Source organism: Prosopis cineraria, unplaced genomic scaffold, assembly GCF_029017545.1.
Source record: "Prosopis cineraria cultivar Desert tree isolate PC_DT_omini unplaced genomic scaffold, ASM2901754v1 PC10, whole genome shotgun sequence".
NCBI classification, from domain to species: Eukaryota; Viridiplantae; Streptophyta; class Magnoliopsida; order Fabales; family Fabaceae; genus Prosopis; species Prosopis cineraria.
In genome coordinates, this window is record NW_026555341.1 from 32,616,557 (window position 1) to 32,636,082 (window position 19,526).

The 19,526-nt window shown below is 30.5% G+C and overlaps 2 protein-coding genes across 2 annotated transcripts; both read left to right on the forward strand.

The window, feature by feature from the left end:
• The first annotated feature begins 535 nt into the window (after nt 1–535).
• On the forward strand, nt 536–3,443 carry LOC129321261 (uncharacterized). The gene is made up of 3 exons (XM_054966976.1): nt 536–828; nt 1,973–2,305; nt 2,447–3,443. Exons 1-3 carry the CDS (start codon nt 536–538, stop codon nt 2,670–2,672), a joined length of 852 nt encoding a protein of 283 aa, XP_054822951.1. The 3' UTR covers nt 2,673–3,443.
• A 2,188-nt stretch (nt 3,444–5,631) lies between these two features.
• LOC129284616 (uncharacterized) lies at nt 5,632–8,738 on the forward strand. The gene is made up of 4 exons (XM_054920141.1): nt 5,632–5,777; nt 5,859–6,272; nt 7,510–7,848; nt 8,131–8,738. Exons 2-4 carry the CDS (start codon nt 5,917–5,919, stop codon nt 8,627–8,629), a joined length of 1,194 nt encoding a protein of 397 aa, XP_054776116.1. The 5' UTR covers nt 5,632–5,777; nt 5,859–5,916; the 3' UTR covers nt 8,630–8,738.
• The last annotated feature ends 10,788 nt before the right edge of the window (nt 8,739–19,526 follow it).

Consider the following 19,526-nt stretch of genomic DNA (forward strand, 5'->3'; position numbering starts at 1 on the left):
AAAATGAATATAATTTTTATCTAATATCTCGTTGCTTCTCGATTGTGTCCAAACGCCTTCTTGATTTTCTTTAATTATTTTGTCTTAAATTTTCACATCAATAAGAGAAAACAACTGTTGACTTCAACATTTCAAACATGCGACTTTTCACACACACCCAAAGAAATATTTGAATCTTTCCTAGCAGCTTCTTTTACTTGAACATATTCTTTTATAGTTAGTCAGACCATTTATACTTTTCAATTACTGTTTTTGACCTACAACTTTTTTTAATACAAAGGCAAGGAGAATAATACAAGAAAAAATGTTCTTATCATGTTATAAATCATACAATTTCAGCACGTGAAGATAGATTGTCAAAAATTTTAATATTAATAATTATCATTTGAAACTTTTCTTAAAGTTCAGTGAACAACTTTTCAATAACTTGACGTCACGTCAATAACGATCTCTTCCTAAATATAAATTCCAAGATGGATATTTAAAAACTGAGAATCTACAAATGCGAAATCAGAAATAGAAAGAAATATCAAATATGTACGTGACGAGGCCTCTTTCTGCGTACTTGAAGGACCAAGCTGGTCTATCTCTTCCACCACCGGAGGGTCCAAACTCAGGCATTCTGGTGATCTCCGACGAAGAAGCAGAGAGCGGTTTCGGCATACGAAGAGACGACAGAATAAGAAATCTTCCTTTCCCTCAGAACAAAGACTTGACTGTTTTTGGCACAGATGAATCCACCAACAGAGTCATGTTCATTCCAGTTCTGAATCAACCCTTGAGTGCCAATCGCTACTACGTCGTCTTCACACAAGGCTGGGAAGAAGGGTATGAACCGAATCAATCCTCTCTTTGTTCATGTATATTATAACTAATGTTAATTAAACTGTTGGGTCTATGTGTATATATTTGCTGCTTGCTTATGTGTTACTCCATGTATCTCAAATTACAAGACACTTTAGAGAAAAATTTAGCATTCTAAAATATAAAATACTTTGAGAAGATTAAAATTTTATTAAATAAGTTTATTCCAATACCATTGCTTTCTCTATTTAATTTTCATATCTCTTTTCAATATATTGAATAAAGGGTATTTTTATAAGTTTATATTTTATTTTTTAAAAAATAAAACTGTTAAGCTTATTTAATGAGATTTATTGATATGTTTTTTTTAAAAGCATCTTATAATTTTGGATAGAGAGAGTAGAAATATACATGTGTGGGCCACATTAATTATTTTATAGATTTGTTAACACGTCTTAATTGGTGGTATTGAAATATTAAAGTCTTATTGTATCATGTGATCATGTATATGGTTGATGGGCGAAACACGTAATCTATTGAGTCTTGTTAGCGATTAAATATGTAATAGGTGGGTTGAAGAAGGGAGAGAGAGAATAGAGATTAGAGGAAAAAGGGAAATTCAGAAGAGAAACGAACTAACAACAATTCTCATTCATTCAAAAGCTTGTGCAAAGCAAATCAATTAAGGTGCTATTTATAAACCTTAACATAATCCTAAAATTAAATATGAGAATATTATAGGAATCAAAATAATTAAATGCAAATATTCTACAATAATTTAAAAGATGATATAGCAATCTAAAATATTATATATTCAAATAAATTATAAGATCATTCTAACAAAATAAAAATTTTCAATGTAATTAATCATGTATCCCACCATGGGTCTGCTGAGAATTATTAAATAGGTTAGGTCGCTATCTAATTGTATTTAAACTATGCCTCCTTACTAAAGGTCGAATTAGGCCAAAAGATATAGAGAGGAAAATCTAAATTAACTAGCCCAGTGCGTAATTTAGCAATTATGAGGATACATACTCCATCTTATATGTTTGTTTGTTTGATTTCTTACCACATACATTACACTAATTAATCCCTGTCTAGTTATTGTTATTGTTAGATTTTATATTAGGAATATCATGATTATGTTGATGATGCTTTTGTACAGGGAAGCAGCAACGAGCTCGAAGGAAGACGATAAGATCACATGTTGTTGGGGAAGTTGTATACAAGATGCAACACCAAGTGGTTTAGATCCCTCGAATGTTTATCAGCAATTTGAGATAATAAAGAAGCCTCGTGATAGGTTTGAAGCCAAGTCTATTGCTTCAGATGGATTTCCTCCTATATTCCTCAGAGGCGAATGGAGGCTATGCAATAATATTCCTCACCACCATTTAAGTCAACAAGCTTCTGGACTTAACTCATCCTTGCGTGCTCAATTACCAGATTTAGATTTTTCCTCCTATCTTGACTGTTCTGAACAAGTTGTTGGAAAATGGTAAGCTAAACATTTTAACATTTTCATATTAATTAAGCATGAGATCTAATTCTATAATATATGTATGTATGTATGTATGTGCACGCAGATTTTTGTGACAAATTAACCATTTGATGCATCGATTTTTTTTGTTCCTTGCAGGTACTGTCCTTCCATGATGGTGAAAGAACATGGAACGAGATCAAAAAACAAGAATAATAAATCAATGTTCTACGAGATGACACTTGAGCAAAGATGGGACAAGGTATTTTCCAAGGAAAATAATAACGATGGAAACACAACAGAAAAGAAAGTAGTTGTGGAAGTGGAGGTCGCTAAAAACAGAAGCTGCACAAATTGCAGGAACAAAGGATGCTTCAAGGAGTGACAAAGATGTGAGCAAAACCGGATTTATGTGGTTTGCTAGTCATCATGATGGTAATAATAGCAAGAAAGAAGAGAAAGTAGGGTTGAACATGGCTATTGTTGAGAGAATGAAATGGGAACAAGAAAGAGTTGGATGGCTTACTGGGAATCACAAGATAGGAAGAGTGGAAGAGTTTGGAGGTAATAATAGTGACACGTGGAAAAAATTTTCATGTTATATACTTGCGGAGAGTTTTGTGTTGAAGACTATGGAAGGAAGATTGGTGATCACTTTTGATTATAAGCACGCCCACCAAATTAGGTGCAAGTGGGACTGAGCTGCATTATTAAGATCTTCATCTTCATATATAGATTTTACATTTTTTTCATCTTTGGCTTCCCTAAAAACGATAGGGAGAATTACAATCATATCTCAAATAAGAAAATCATCTAATTATTTTTCAATCCATTTATAAGTCAAATTTTTATATTTACATGTTAAACTTCAGTATTTATAAATGGATGGGACTTGTAGGAAATTAGTTTCCTTATTGGGATCTATATGTAATTCTCCCAAAAAGATATTGTTGCATATATTAGTGATAATCAAAATTCAGTCAATCATGTGAGGCCAGCTCCATAGTTGGAGTTTTTGGACTATTGTCCAACTCTTCGAATAGGCACATGTTGATCTGATTTTCTTTCTTATTTATTTCATTTTATATAATTTTAATCGCTCATGTACTTTGACCATTATAAAAAAAAATAAAAAATATGGTCATGTTTGTATTCTTATGAAGTTTGACAACATTTTTATCCATTGGCCCAAGTTTTATTGATTGTTTATTTTTTGTTATATAAGGATGAAAGTATTGTGATTTTTTTGTCTTTTAATTTTATTAGACGAGGAAATGGTAATTTTTCAACACACAGAGGAATATGCTGTGTAAATTAAATATTTTTATGGACAATGATAGTATATTATACTGAAAATATTTTTTCTAATTTTTGGTAAATTTTATTAGTCTAGTTAATATAGATAAATTATATTATATAGCTTGTCACGATTGTTCACACCACATCATTTTGTCTCAAATAATTTTCAATCATGTCGCGAACGACAAAATAAATATCTCCGGATAGAGCAAAAGTCTATTTTAATTTGATAAGGAAATGATGTGACTATACAGAGTTTCGTATGCTACAGTTTACTTAATTTAATCATGTTTTTGGAGAGAGAAAACTTCTTTGAATCTTTCCATGAGCTTTTATTAATGCAAACTGCATAGCCTTGACATTTTCAAACACGCATACAATAACAATCAAGAAAGTCAATTGGAATAAAGAGGCTGCAACCCTTTTTTTCTTTGTCAAAATAAATTAACAATTTAATATTTTTTCTGTCTTAAATTATAAAATATTTTTTAAAAAAATTTTTATTTTAAAATATAAAATATTTTTAATAGGTTAAAATTTTATTAAATACATCAATTTTAATATTATCTTTTTTCTCTTTACAATTAATTTATATCTTTTCTCTTTTCAATATATTAAATAATGAGTATTTTAAAAGTTTATATTTTTATTTTAGAAAGATAAGGTTGTTAACTGTATTAAGTGAAATTTTTTGATATATTAAATTTTATCTAAAAGTATCTTATAATTTGGGATGGAGGAAATATAATAAAGTTATAATAATTAATAAATAAATTGGTCAGAAGATATTTATTACAATCTCATCTTTGATTTTTTTTTTTTGACTACCATTCGGACCGTTCGGGGAAACTTTAACGCTGGAACTATACATATCTAATTAACTATCATTCTAATCATGTTATCATCAAATCTTGTATTTCTCTACTATTTTGGGGGGCTGTGTGTGTGTATAAAATTTTTCCATGACAGGAATTTCATTCTCTTTAATTTTCTTGGCTGCTGCAATTAATCTTGTTGACAAACTCAATTAAAACTTAATCTCTAAATTTTACTTTAGCATAACTTAGTCCCTGTAATATAATTTTAGCAATTTCAAACGTCAATCCATAAATTCTAAGAAATAACTTTAGCATTTATAATTTTATTTTTTAAATTATACAGACTAATATATTAAATGATTAAAACTATAAGAATTGAATTATATTTAGTCAAAATTTGAGAATTAAATTTCAATCGAGTCAAAATTATAAAAATTTGGTTATTTCAAGTCAAAGTTTAAGAACTGAATTATAAATTAAATCTATAGAGACTAAATAATTAATTTTCTTTTACTTAAATCATCAAAATATCCCTCCTCTCTCAACGTCCAAATTTGGGTTTTTGGTCATTTACACATGAATCTTATTGAAAAATTCTCATTTTAGATTCTTTAACCACACTTAATAAAAAAAAGGCCCCTTAAACTTTGAAAATTCACTTCAGACTAGAGATACTAAAATAAAATTAAAATACAAAGTAAAATTACCTTATTGTCCCTCATGTTCTCTGATTTTTTGCTGAAATTGTTCATTTCCCTGTATGAAATTGATTCATTGACCTACAGAAGTTATTTGTACTTGATTTTATTTCAAGTGTTTTAATCATGGTAAAACAAGCTATTCGTTTCTCTACATGAAGATGTTCCTTGACTTATATTGAGTCATTTATTGACTTACATGTATTGTTTGTGTGATTATTAAATTTTGATTTTATTTTAAGTGTTGTAATTATAGTAAAATGAGTTGTTCGTTTTCTTACATCAAATTATTCATTGGCCTACAAAAGTTATTTGTGCCTCAACAACTTCATTTAGGAAAATAAGCAATTTCAGTAGAGTTAGAGGGATGAGGGATAAGGTGATAATTTTACTTGGCACTTTAATTTCACTTTATTACCTTTAGTCTTAAGTGAATTTTCAGGACCTGCTTTCATTAAGTGTGGTCAAGGGTCTTAAAAGAAGTTTTCCCAATCTTATTCCTCCCTTTGATCCTTGCTAAACAAGCTAGGAATATGCCATTTCCAAGTCGTGCTATGTTTGACTTCCTTATTCTGTTTTTTCTTTGTAATCCTTCATCTTATATGATCAGAAAAGGGAAAATTCTCAAGTCGTTCTAGCTTGGCTTGCTCGAGTTCGTCTGTTCCCAACGTACAAGTAAGCTTTCATTCAAAAGCTTCTCAACTCAATTCTTCTTCTTTCTAATCCTTAAGCTTTCATTGATCTCTATATAAGCAGATTCGAAGAGTCATAAATTGGGAGATATCAGAGATTCAGATCGAGGTCAATTTCTATCATGTATGTAACAAGGCCTCTTTCTCTATACTTGAAGGACGAAGCTGCTTTGTCTCTTCCACCTCCAGAGGGTCCAAACTCTGGCTATCTTGTGGTCTCCGATGAAGAATCTGAAATTCTCTTGCGTTTGCGAACCAATTTCCGAATAAGGCGCTTGCCTTTCTTTCAAAACAAGGACTTCGTCGTTCACGGCTGTAATGACTTCGGTATTCGTGGCAACAGTTATGACTTCTACATTCGTACTGGCAGTAACTTTGATGATAGAAACAACAGCAAAGTCCTCTTCATTCCAATTTTGAATCAGCCTTTATCTGACAATCGCTACTACGTGATGTGGAGAGACTACTGGACTAGAGGGTATGTAACGAATCGTTTCTCTCTAAATCTGAAGATTTATTGCTCTGTTTGGTCCAATTGAAAGCAGGTTTTGCTTATTTTTGAAATTAGTTCAAGTCTCTTGAGAAATTTCTAAATGAAGCTAACAGATAGTGTGAGCAGAGGTCAAAGGCTTAACAAGTGCTGATGGAGAGAGGGGGGGGTTTCTAATTAATTGTGCCTTTCATAAATTTTCATAAAATACATGCTAACCAACATGTGTTGTTCATCCCTCTTATGTTAAACTATTAAGTATGTGTTTGATTTTCAATTTATCAAAAGTCCATTCGATAAAAGTTCATTTGACAAAAGTCAATTTAATAAAAGTCGGTTGTTATAATGAAATTTGTATTTGAATATATTTTTTTAAAAGTTAATTTAGTACACTGAAAGTTGTTTAGATTATAATAGTGAAATATACTTTTCAATGTATAATTACTAAAAATGATATTGATTTAGAATGATTTGTAATTTTTATTATATAAATGTAATATATTAAAATATTTTAAAAATGTGATAAAGATTTTAGATAACATAAATTTTGATCTATAATGCAAAAAACTTAATCTCTAGTTATTTCTACTTTTTTAATTTATAATTTTAGAAAATGTGATAAAGATTTGTAATTTTTATTATACATTAATGCTAAAAATTAACATGATTAATTATTTAATTTATAATACTAAAAACTTGATACCTAATTATTATTATTGAAATGATAATTATATTTTTAATGAATTAAATATTTTTAAATAAAAGAATAAGAGATTAAATTTAGGGTAGTATGTTCAAATAACATTCTACTTTTCAAATTCACTTTTTAAAAGTTTCAAATAGTTACATTTTTCAAATTTATTTTTAGCCACTATTTAAATTTGTTTTCAGGATGTACTTTCCTGCAAAATATTTTACCTAAATAACTTTTAGCATCCTGGAATTGAAATTTTATTTTTTGAACGTGAAATAGAAGCAAATCAAACTGGCCCTTAATCTGTCTCAAAATGAAAATGATTTCTTATTTTACCTATATTTAAACTTATTAATTATTAATAACATTGTGAAAATACAATAAATTTCACCAGGTAATTTGTAAAAAGGACCAACCATCCCTAGTAATACATGCCTTATGGGAAAAAAAAATGGGAAGAGGCATAATGTAGTCCATGACTTAAGAATTATATATATATATATATATATATATGAATGTAATGATTTGCAGGAACGCAGCCACAAGCTCAAAAGAAGATGATATAATCAGTTGCTGCGGAGGAGGTTGCATTAAAGATGTTCCACCAAGTGGTTTGAATCCTTTCAACCTATATCAACAGTTTGAGATAACCCAGAAGGCTCGTGATCACTTCCAAGCCAAGTCTATGGCCCCAGATGGAATCGCTCCAAAGTTCTTGAGGGATGAATGGAAGGCATACATTGATGTAGATACTTCTCGCCAAACTTTACATGAAGCTTCAGGCCTTAATTCCTCCTTACGTTCTCAATTACCTCTTTTCAATTTTCTATCCTCTCATGATCATTCTGAACCAGTCGTTGTTGGAAAATGGTAAGTTGAACAATGGGGTCAATTCTTTACTGCATGTTTCATGCATGGAAAAATACTTTTTTTGGGAAGGAAATGAGATATGTACTTACAAAAAAAATAAAAATGAGGCAGGTGCATTTCCATTTTCTTTTTTTTAAAAAATACTTTTCGACCTTCCAAACAATGCATTCGTGTGTGATGCAAGGGAAAGGGGGAAACGCTATATATAAGAGCTCACTTTTCTTTTTTGATCTTGGAATATATTATTCTTAGTTCATTTGATAGATCAGTTTCATCTTTCAGGTACTGTCCTTTCATGTTTGTAAGGGACAGAGGGAAGACAACAACGTTCTACGAGATGACACTGGAGCAAAAATGGGTTAGGATTTTTTCAAAAGAAAATGATAACAGTGGAGAGAAAGGAGTGCAAATGGAGGTTTCCATTCAAACAGAATCGGCGAAAATTGCCGGAAAAAGGGACGCTTTTCGAGGTGAAAGAGATGTGGCTTCTGGATTTGTCTGGTTTATATGTTCTGATGGTAGGAGAGACGAGGTGGTAGGGTTGAGCATGGCGATTATTGAGAGAATGAAATGGGAACAAGAAAGATTTGGATGGGTTGGTGGAACAAATAATGGAACTGAAAAACTTACAAGAGTGGAAGAGTTTGAAGGTAGTGGGACTTGGAGGAAGTTTTCATGTTATGTGCTGGTTGAGAGTTTTGTTTTGAGGAGAAAGGATGAGAGCTTAGTGATCACTTGTGATTTCAAGCACACACACCAAGTTAAATGCAAATGGGAGTGAAACTTTCTGCATTTTCTCATGTATTACATATTGAGTGTGAAGTGTACATGTAATTGGCTTAATTTTGGGGCAAAAAATCCATGACATGATCTCCTGTTCACTACTTGCACGTTCGTATGAAGTTGTAACTTACAACATCGCCGTGAAGCATATATATTTGGCAGGTTCATCTTGGATATTTTGTCATAAAATTGTATCCAATATATAGTCTCTTTTATATATTATTATGATCATTTGAGAAAAAATAATTAATGAAGATATGTATGTGAAAGTCTAAAAAAATTATCGTCACATTTTCTTATTTTAGTATGATGGAAACATCTTATAGCTAGACTATACTTGACCCTGTTTAGTATGTGTTGGATTATAATATCCGTCCTTGATTGGGAATCATATACATATATATATATATATTAGTATTAATTTCATATATTTAGGTTTTTAATGAGTTTTGACGAGAATTGAGAATTAATTCTTGATGTCCAAATCCAGAAATTTTATCTTCGAGGATAGTGGGAAATATTATATCACAATCATCCTCTTATAATAAGATTGATGATTTGCCATTATACAATTTCCTAATTTGTGTCAGTCTTCCAAGCTACAAATACCTTTCTCTGTTTCTCATCTTTGCTTCTCTTCTCTTCTCTTCTCTTTCTTTTTCTCTTGTAAGGTGCATATGTTATGTCATAAATAAGATTCTAGTAGTCTAATCTCTACATGGATTCTTGGATTAAGTGACCCACATCCTTTTCTAGTATTAATGTCTTTGAACATAATTTTTCTAACTCCACACGAACTGACACATATGTATATACATACGCATACTTCCTCTGGTCTCATTTATAAAACAATTTCTAAAAGTCTATTTGATCCCATCATCATTATATGTATAAAAATAGGTTTTAAGGTTATGAGAGAATGTCACGTGTTTGATTTTAGGTTTACTGTAATTCTATACTTTAGGATGCCTTTCGTGCTATTCTATGCTCTAAAGTTAAGTTAGGGATTAGGTTTGGGATGTTTTATTGTTTTTTTAAAAAAAATAAAATATATTATTTAGGTTTGGAGTTAGGTGCGGAATGAATTATTAACTTTTAGATGTATATAAAAATCTATTTTTACCTATTTAAAATTCAAATCTGATTATATTTAAATTAAAATTAATATCTATCTATTTAATAACTCTATCCAACCTAAATATATGGAAAATTTTAGGTTCATAATTTTTAGTGTATTTATGTATAGATATATATTGGGATTCAAATTTAAATTAATATATATCTCTTTAAATTAAAAAAAATATTTGTTTTACTATTTAAATCTATCCTCATGAATTTCAAAAATTATAAATATGATTTGTATTAATATATGAAATTTGACATAATATATTCCCAATTATTATAGCTAAAAATAGCGCTCATAATTCCATGTGTACACACACACACACTATATATTAGGATTAAAATTTACATTAATATATATCTATTTGAATATTTAGAAAAAAAAGTGTTCTATGCTTTGAGATGCCATTCTTGTGATTCTATGCTCTGAATTCAAGTTTAGGGTTAGGTTCAAAATGATTTATTATTTTTTAATATATATAAAATATATTATTCAGGTTTGGAGTTAGGTATGGGATAGATTATTAATTTTTAGATGTATATAAAAGTTGTTTTTTACCCATTGAAAATTTAAATCTGATCATATTTAATTTAAATTAATATTTATCTATTTAAAATTTCCATCCACCCTAAAGATACACTGAAAATCATTATTTTACATTTTTCATACAATTCTAAAATTATATTTTATTAAAAATCATTTGTCATGTATGTGGAGGATATTTTTTGAAAATGTCTATCTATTTAAATTCAAATTAATATATATATATATATATATAGAAAAAAGAATCTGTGTTTAAGATTTTTTATTTATTGTAATAAATTTTCTAAAATTAAGCTACAAATATGCATATTATTTTTGAAATCCTCCTTAAAGTTTATTTGACATTTATTTTTCTTTGGCTAGATCTATTTGTTTTGATTGCAAATATATTAAAAAGAAATAGAATTAAAAAACTATTGAAGATGAGCATATTATATATTCAGTTAAATTATTCATATTAAATAAAATTCTTTAATTTAAATAATTTGTTTAGAAAAATTAATATCCATTTTGTAATAAATTATAAAGGTCTCGGTTAGAATTAAAGATTTTAGGTCTATTTATTTGAGATTCATAGGTCTATTAAATTATAAACCTTTCTTACGATTGACTATTTATTCTAATAGTAAAGCGTCATTCTCCAAATATTTTACTATTATTGGGTCTGTATGTAACTTTTCCACCACACTGGGTCTGTATGTAACTTTTCCACCACACAGAAATTGCATTGGCTCTTGTTTGCCGCTTGGATATTCTTCATGAACACCAATGTACTGTTCATCATATTTCTCAGCAGATTCTTATTGAATATGTCTTTTTTATAATTAGTCAGACTGTACATATATAGATATATATATAAATGTTTCAAGTTTCAACGATATATACACCACACAAATTCAATGACAAAACTGAAGCTTCATTGATATTGAGATATCACATTGAAATTTATCATGATTAGATGTATTGCAAGGGGGGCCATTCCCCACCAAAAAAAAAAAACCTTCTACCCTTGCCTTGTAACATATACCCCACTTCTCTCATCCCATTCCCAGATTTTTTAAATGGCTCATAAACAGTCTCTAAGTAACTCCTCCCAATCAAATAAACTCTATATTATATACATCTTAATAATCATATCATCATTAAATACTCTATATAAGTATTTTAATAATGATAATTAAAATTTCATTGCATAATTTTTTTTTCAAAATAAATAATAAATAAAGTAAGGGTATAGTTGAAAAATAATTATAAAAATAATACAATATATGTCATACTCTGGCCCAAATAAGGCCTTTTGTTTGCCTGAATAGTACTTTCATTAATAAAGAAACTGAATACAAGAAAATCCACAAAGCTAAAGAAATCTGAACACAAAAAGGACCAAGAATAGTGAAAAGAAAAACTACAAACAAAGCACAACAAAGTCAACCAATACTTTGCTTAGCAAACCCAACAAAATCAAAAACATGATTAACAAACTCATCAGTATCAAGTCCAAAAGCATCACAATGCATAATATCTAATAGTAAAGAGGATGGAGCATACTCCAACCAGATAGCATGGAAAATCCTCTTTTTTACCACCAACTACTAAAAAATTAATAGCTCTATTCCATAACCTGATAACCAAGGAAAAATAAACATTCTACATTTCAGATTTCATGATCAAAAGGTCCTGAAATAGGTCTCTACAATGCCAATCACAACCCAATAAAGAGCCTTCCACCATTACTTTATATAAAATCTCACAATCCATCTCAAAGTAGATTTTTTGACCAGCAAACCTACTCCTGAACATTATGGCCTCCTTCAGTGCCAAACCCTTAGCCATTAGAGCATGCTTGGCCACAATAGCCTTAGCAATACCTCCACAAAGAAGCACTATCTCCCCTTCTACGCACAACCCCCACTCTTGCACATTTATTATTCTGATCAAAAGAACCATCATAGTTCATTTTAATACAACCTTTATCAAGAGCAACCTAATGACTTAAATGATCAAGTTTGTTAACTATCACCTTCCTGCTAGATGCCTTGCCTTTCTACTTGTCATTCTAGAGCTCCTTAACTTTACCAAGTAAATCACACTCTCAGCATTGACCTTCCCTCCATTAAACACCTAATTACACATACTCTTCCAAATCCACAATACATGGTAACCAGAATTGACTTACCATATTCATCCAAAGCACTACAATCCACCAACATTTCCTCCAACCATTTCTCCATGCTTACCACACCCACATCTTCAAAGTGGATTCCCAAAGAACATCCAAACCAGCATTTCTTAAACCAAGGACATAGGAATAGCAATGTTCAACAGTCTCAATCTCTTCGCCACACAATGGACAAATAGTATCACAAGTATACTTCCTTTTAAAAAGAGCATTCTTCATAGCCACAACTCTATTAAAAATTCTCCAGAAGAAAGGCTAAACTTTTAGTGTAGTAGCCCCCTTCCGAATAGCCTTCCAAAGTTTCTTTGAAATGTGTAACATTCTCAATTTCTTAAACCAAATTAAGTAAGTCCAATTAGATTAATTGTGTTAGTGAGGTATGAGGCCAGAAAGGCCTAATAGGTGTGTTTGGTTTTAATTTCAACCCTAAATATGGATCTAAAAGGAAATTGGGTCATCTGAGAATGAAAAATGAAGAAATTTTAAGAAAAGAGATTCTATACCATGCGCCGCGACTTATCGATAAGTCGCCACGGTGCATGTGTAGCAACACGCTTGGAAGTGCTCTCTGTGCCATGCATTATGGCGTATTGTACGTCTGTCGTAGTGCATGGTCACTTTTCTGCTATAATAAGTCATGAATTTGATGCAATATATAAGGAAAGAAATGAAGAACATAAGAGAGTAGTGAAAGGATGGTGCTAGGACTTAGGAAAACTAAGTATTGAGAGTATTTTGGAGCTCCTAAACATTAAAGGCTAAGCTTTCTTACTCAAATCTTTCTCTCTTCTTTCATTTTCTTGATGGTAGAAGTTAAGATTTAGTTGATAATGGTGATTCTCAGTCCATAAGGGCTATGGGTCCAAACCCATTAACTTAAATAGAGTTAATGGGAGTAGATTGAGCTAAGTAAACTTGGTATTTATGATTATATAAGGATTGGTGGTTGAGGACATTTAGTATTTGAAAATCCTTATAAATATAGTGGTTGGGAACTATGTGATCCCATTAATGACCATTAAAGGGCTTAATAATATTAACGAGGGTTAAAGGAAGCTTAAAAACTTTATGAGTACTTTTATATGAGCCAAGAATGAATCTTGAGCATTAAGAAGTGTGGAGTTATTAGTGAAAATTAGCTCAAATGTGGATATTGATGATTTACATTGTAAATGCTTGTAGAGTGACTATCATTGGCACCATTCAAGCTTCTTGAAAGCTTTGGGAATGAATATTTAAAGGGTAAAACCTTTAATCTCTTAAAGGTTTAAGATAATCGAAGAAATTTTATCCTATATTTTTGTGTGTTAATTAGTTTATTATCGAGATTGATAATTGAAATTTATGATATTGATTAAGATGTAAGTGTGGCATGAATTACTTGAGAATCCACTAAGTTGATTTTGTTAATTCAATGACTTGTAATGTGAAAATTCTTCGAAAGCAATATTGCTAATTTTTGTATTATGTTTTATTGGGAGTTTAATGATTTTGTGATTAGTGAACTGTAATGAATTATAGTTAATGAAGTTTTATGAGTATATGTGTTTATGAGAAGTTCAATAACATTTAAAATAGTAGAGTATAATGATTGTGAATGGTTGAGATAATGATTTCAAAAATATAGTTTTTCATAAATTGGTTTAGTTGAAGTTCAATGATGTGAGTTATGATGAGGTAGAATGATTTTGTGTTGAGGACTTTAATGACATATATGCTATGGAGTTTCGTGATGAGTGTCAAATGTGAATTATTGTGTGAATATTCATTGCATGATCATGAAAGGTGGGAGTTCGCCTAAGAAGAAGAGTAGAAAATCAAATCCACATGGTAGGACTCCCATTCGAGTGATGGCTTGTCTAAATTGATTATATTTATATTGTCTCATTTGTTCAATGGGGGATTATCTAACTGGTTTAATGAGTGACTCGAACTTAGCCAGTTATCCATTGGTTCAATGAGAAAGCTAGTCTAGGAAAGTATGACACCTCATAGTGTGAGAAATGGGGGAAATCATGTTCCATAAGTGAGTTAGGTGTGCCTTGGTTGGGTAATCACCCTCACAAATGTTTAGGTTAGGGAAGTTATGGATTATAGACTGCCCCATTATGTTATAGCTTATAGTTTCACGTCAGAGGAATAAAGAGGATATAAGAGAGGTGTGATTATGCATTTAATGAGAAATGACACATGGTTCTTATTTTGCAATCATTTTGAAACAAACCCTTGAAAGCCTTGTACTTTATGAAAGGCCAATAATTTGGATTACATACTGAGAGCATGTATTATTTTTTGATTGAGAAATATGCTTTATGATCTAATAATGACCATTATCTTGTGTGTCTATTTTTGTTAGAAAAGAAAAGACTAAACTGTAATTGTGAATATGTTCATACGTGAACTAATTTATTTACCTGCCACTTGCATTTAAACTAATTGACATGCATTATTATAGGTTAGTTAGACCTTAGTTACTGAGTGGTTGTACTCATCCATCTTTAATATTACAGGGAATAGCTTAAGAGGATTGGAGGACTGGAAAGAGGAAAGCTCTTAGAGGCTTAGGATTGGGTCCTATTTAGTATGCCTCTTTATTTCTAAGTCATTATGTGTAATTGAAAATTTAAATTGCCAACTATGTTTTATCCATTTTTGGTTCTTACTTGCATAATGCATGTGTTTGTGAAGTTGCAAGCGTATTTTGGTCTATAGGGAGTGAGTTGATGATATGTGTTATATGTGATAGGGTTAAAATACTAATGCAAATAAGAATAGAGCATATTATGTGTTGATCATGGATTATTTGATGAAAAGGTGCTTAAACTTCCCCTTGTATGTTTTTGAGATTAAGGGGTTGAGTAGTGAAAATGTAATCTCACTACTACAAAAATATAAATATAAACGCCATGAAAAATGACAGTCAAATAAAAGCACGTCATATATGAGAGAGGCGGGTGACGGTAAGAAAATAAATGACAAGTGTTCAAACATCCATCATATAATGTCAGACTTTAAATGACGGGTATTAAAAAAACCCGTCATTTATTTCAGAAAAAATAAAAAAAATAAAATTGCACTTTAAATGACGGGTATTTGAACTACCCGTCATTTAAAGTTTAAAAAATATATGATGGGTATGCAAACAACCGTCATATATTGTGGCCCGCCGTTTTAGTTTCTTAAAATAAAAAAAATAAAAAATTTTAAAACTTTAAATGACGAGTGTTTCAAAGTCCCAACAATATATGATAGGTTTTTTAAATACCCGTCATATATTTAGGGTCAACATTTTAGTTTCTTGAATGAAAAAAAATAAAAAATTTTAAGCTTTAAATGATAGTTGTTTATATGACGGGTGTTTAAAACACCCATCATATATCATTGGAGCTTTAAATGATAGTTGTTTATTTAAAGTTCCAATGATATATGACGTGTGTTTTAAACACCCGTCTTATATTCATGAATAAATGACGGGTATTAGAATACCTATTATTTATTCTCATTTTTATTCAATCTTCAGTCTCATTTTTTTCATTCCCGCCAGTTTGTCTTCCTGGCATTCTCTCTTCTCCACTTCTACACGAAATCGATAGAAATCTCTTAATCTTCTTCCATTGTTGTGGTCAACCACCTTAGTCCCTCTCCGACGTGAAAATGCTCCTCTTACACTGTCCGTTGCCTCTCTCATTTACTTCCTCTTTGTGTTTCATCCTCTCTTCTCCAAGCTATATGGGTGTGTGATTTCTATGGTTTTTTTTTCATTTTCTTCTAATATGCTTAAATTTCTAGATTATGGGATTAATTTATTTAATATTATAGATTGTTTTATTAGTTGATTTTTGTTGTTTAAATTTCTCATCATTTGTTGCCCATTTTAATATTGTGGGTGTCAAAAATTGTTAATTTTTGATGTTTTATTGACTTGAGAATGATAGTAGATGATATACTTAGCCTTAGGATGATTACTAAGATGAAAATTAGTGATCAAAATGGCATATTTATGATGATTGTATTTTTCTATGAATTTTGACTGATTTATTTCAATAATTTTAATTTAAATTCCGTGCATTGTTTGATCAGAGTAGTTTTATCATTCAAAACTAAATATTGAAATGTACTAGTGTATTAATTTTTATTACAATTGGAGTTCATTTTAGTGACCAAAACTGACACACAAGTTTTCTAAAAATCATTGCTATTTTATTGATATTTTTACATTTGATAAAGAATGATTTGTTCTTGACTTGAGATTGCTAATATAGGATATGTGTAACCTTAAAATGATCAATGAGATAGAAAACATTGATTCAAAATGATGTTTATAGTGTTTTTCTCTTTTTTTATGATTTTTGAATGAATTTTAGATATAATTAGAGTTAATTTGAAAATGCTATTTTGTGAGAATTTTATTAGTTTTGTGATTATATATGGTTGAAATTAGTTCATTGAGTGAGATGCCAATATTGAAAAGAGGATTTTAGCCCAAGAAATACTTTCTTTATGCCGTTACGTTGCCAAATTTTTTTCAGTGGTTGAAGAAGAAGTATGTGAATGCTCATGCATTGTGATTCATAATTCATTAATTACTCTATATTATACATAGAGTAGTCAATTTCTTTATTGATAATCTTTCTATCATTCCTTTCCTCTCTATATTTGTGAGTCATTGATCATACTTCCTTGAATGAATTGTCTTTTAGATTAAAAAGTTATGAATAAAGAATGAATGTCTTCCAATCGATTAAGTAAAGAGTATTTGAATGGTATGAAAGAGTATATGAGGTTTGGTTTTGAGCATATAAAAGACCCTAGAAGAATAGTGTGCCCTTCTGTAAGATATAGTCTTTTAAAGCAAATTAGTACATTTGAGATGGAAGACTATTTAGTGTGTTATGGAATTGATGAAAATTACAAGTGTTGGCAAAAGCATGGAGAGACTAGAGAGGATGAGTCTACTAGTAATTGAAAGTATAAAGGAAGCTTTGAATCAGATGATCATGACATAGATACTTGAAGAGATAGCCAATGCAATTGAAAGGAAACTTGAGGATTGTCTTGAAATATTATAAATGTTGAAAAGTGATGCAGAGAAGCCCTTGTACACTGGTTGTACCAAATTCATAAAGTTGTCAGCAGTGTTGAAATTATACAACTTGAAAGTGAGCAATGGATGGAGTGATAAGAGCTTTACAGAAAATCTTACACTTATAAAACAACTTTTACCTGCAAACAACAAGCTTCTAAGGACTATGTATGAGGTAAAATAAATGCTACGCTCAATTGGCATGAGTTATGAGGAAATACATGCCTGTCCTAATGATTGCATATTATTTAGAAATAAATAAAAATGTAATGCCTTACATTGCAAAGAGAATAGGAAGAGTTTAAAGAAGGTGTTATGGTACTTTCTCATTGTACCTAGATTTAGATGGCTGTACAATAGTGTAGAGGATGCAAAAAAAATTGACATGGCATGCGGATGAACGGATCAAAGAGGGAAGCTTTGACATCCAAATAACTCTTCTAAATGAAAAAAAATTGATCTCGATTACCTTAACTTTGGAGCAGAAGATAGAAACCTTCGCCTCGTATTATCTATTGATAGAATGAATCCACATGGGCTTTAAAGTAGCAGTTACAGTACATGACCAGTTAATTTGGTAATTTACAACTTACCTCCATAGTTATGCATGAAGTGAAAATATATGATGCTATCCATTCTAATTTTCGGGCTAAAATAACGGGAAATGACATAAACATATATTTGGCTCCTTTAATTGAAGATTTAAAATTATTGTGGGAGTACAGTGTTGAGGTATATGATGGACATAAAGAGAAAAGGTTCAATTTAAGAGCATTGTTGTTTGGTACAATCAATGATTTTCCAGCATATGGTAATTTATCAGGGTATAGTATCAAAGAAAAACTTGGATGTCCTATTTGTGAAGAGGGCACACATTCAGTGAGATTAGAACATAGGATGAAGAATGTCTATCTCGAACATCATAGATGGTTATATCCTGATCATTATTATCGATGCCTAAAAAAAAATTTCAATAGAATTCAGAAGAAAGTAAGGCACCTTTGCCACTAATAAGTGAGTAACATTTTAACAAGGTGAAGAATTTGAATATTAAGTTTGACAAACCTTTTGCAAAGCATCTTGGGACATGTGGGTAGAGGAAAATGTCTATTTTTTTTAACCTATCATATTAGCAATCCTTATATGTGAGATATTTGCTTGATATTATGCATATTGAGAAAAATGTGTGTGAGAATTTGATTGGTACATTACTTCATATTTTAGGAAAGACCAAGGATGGCATTAAGGCAAAACTTGATATGATTTCTATGAGGATAAGGGAAGAGTTGGCTCCGCAAGAGAAAGGAAGTCGCACATTTCTTCGTGCAGTGGCTCATAGATTGTCTAGAAGAGAAAAGAAGACTTTTTATGGGTCGTTTGCTACTGTTAAAGTTCCAGAGGGGTACTCTTCAAATGTTAAGGGCCTGTGTTATTGAAGGATTGGATGTTGAAGGGTTTAAAATTGCATGATTGCTATGTGTTGATGGAAAATTTTATTCCAGTGGCTATACATTCGATTTTACCTGATACCGTTCGAGCCACGATTACAAAATTATATTTCTTCTTCAAGTCTATATGTAGTAAAGTGATTGACCCAATAAAATTGCCAAAATTGCAAAGCCGAATTGTGTTAATCTTGTGTGAACTTGAAATGTATTTTCCACCTACATTCTTTGATATAATGGTACACCTTACTATTCATCTAGTTAGAGAGATACAAATATGTTGCCCAGTTTTCTTGAGATGGATATATTCATTTGAGCATTACATGAAGATACTAAAAGGATATGTGAAAAATCGAAGTCGACCTAAAGGTTGTATAGTTGAATAATACATTTGTGAGGAAGTAGTTGAATTTTGTATTGAGTACTTTTCGAATGTCAACCATATTAGTCTTCTGATTTCTCGGCATGATAGTAGAACTGATAGAGAAGGAATTATGGGCAATAAAGTAGTTACGATCTCCA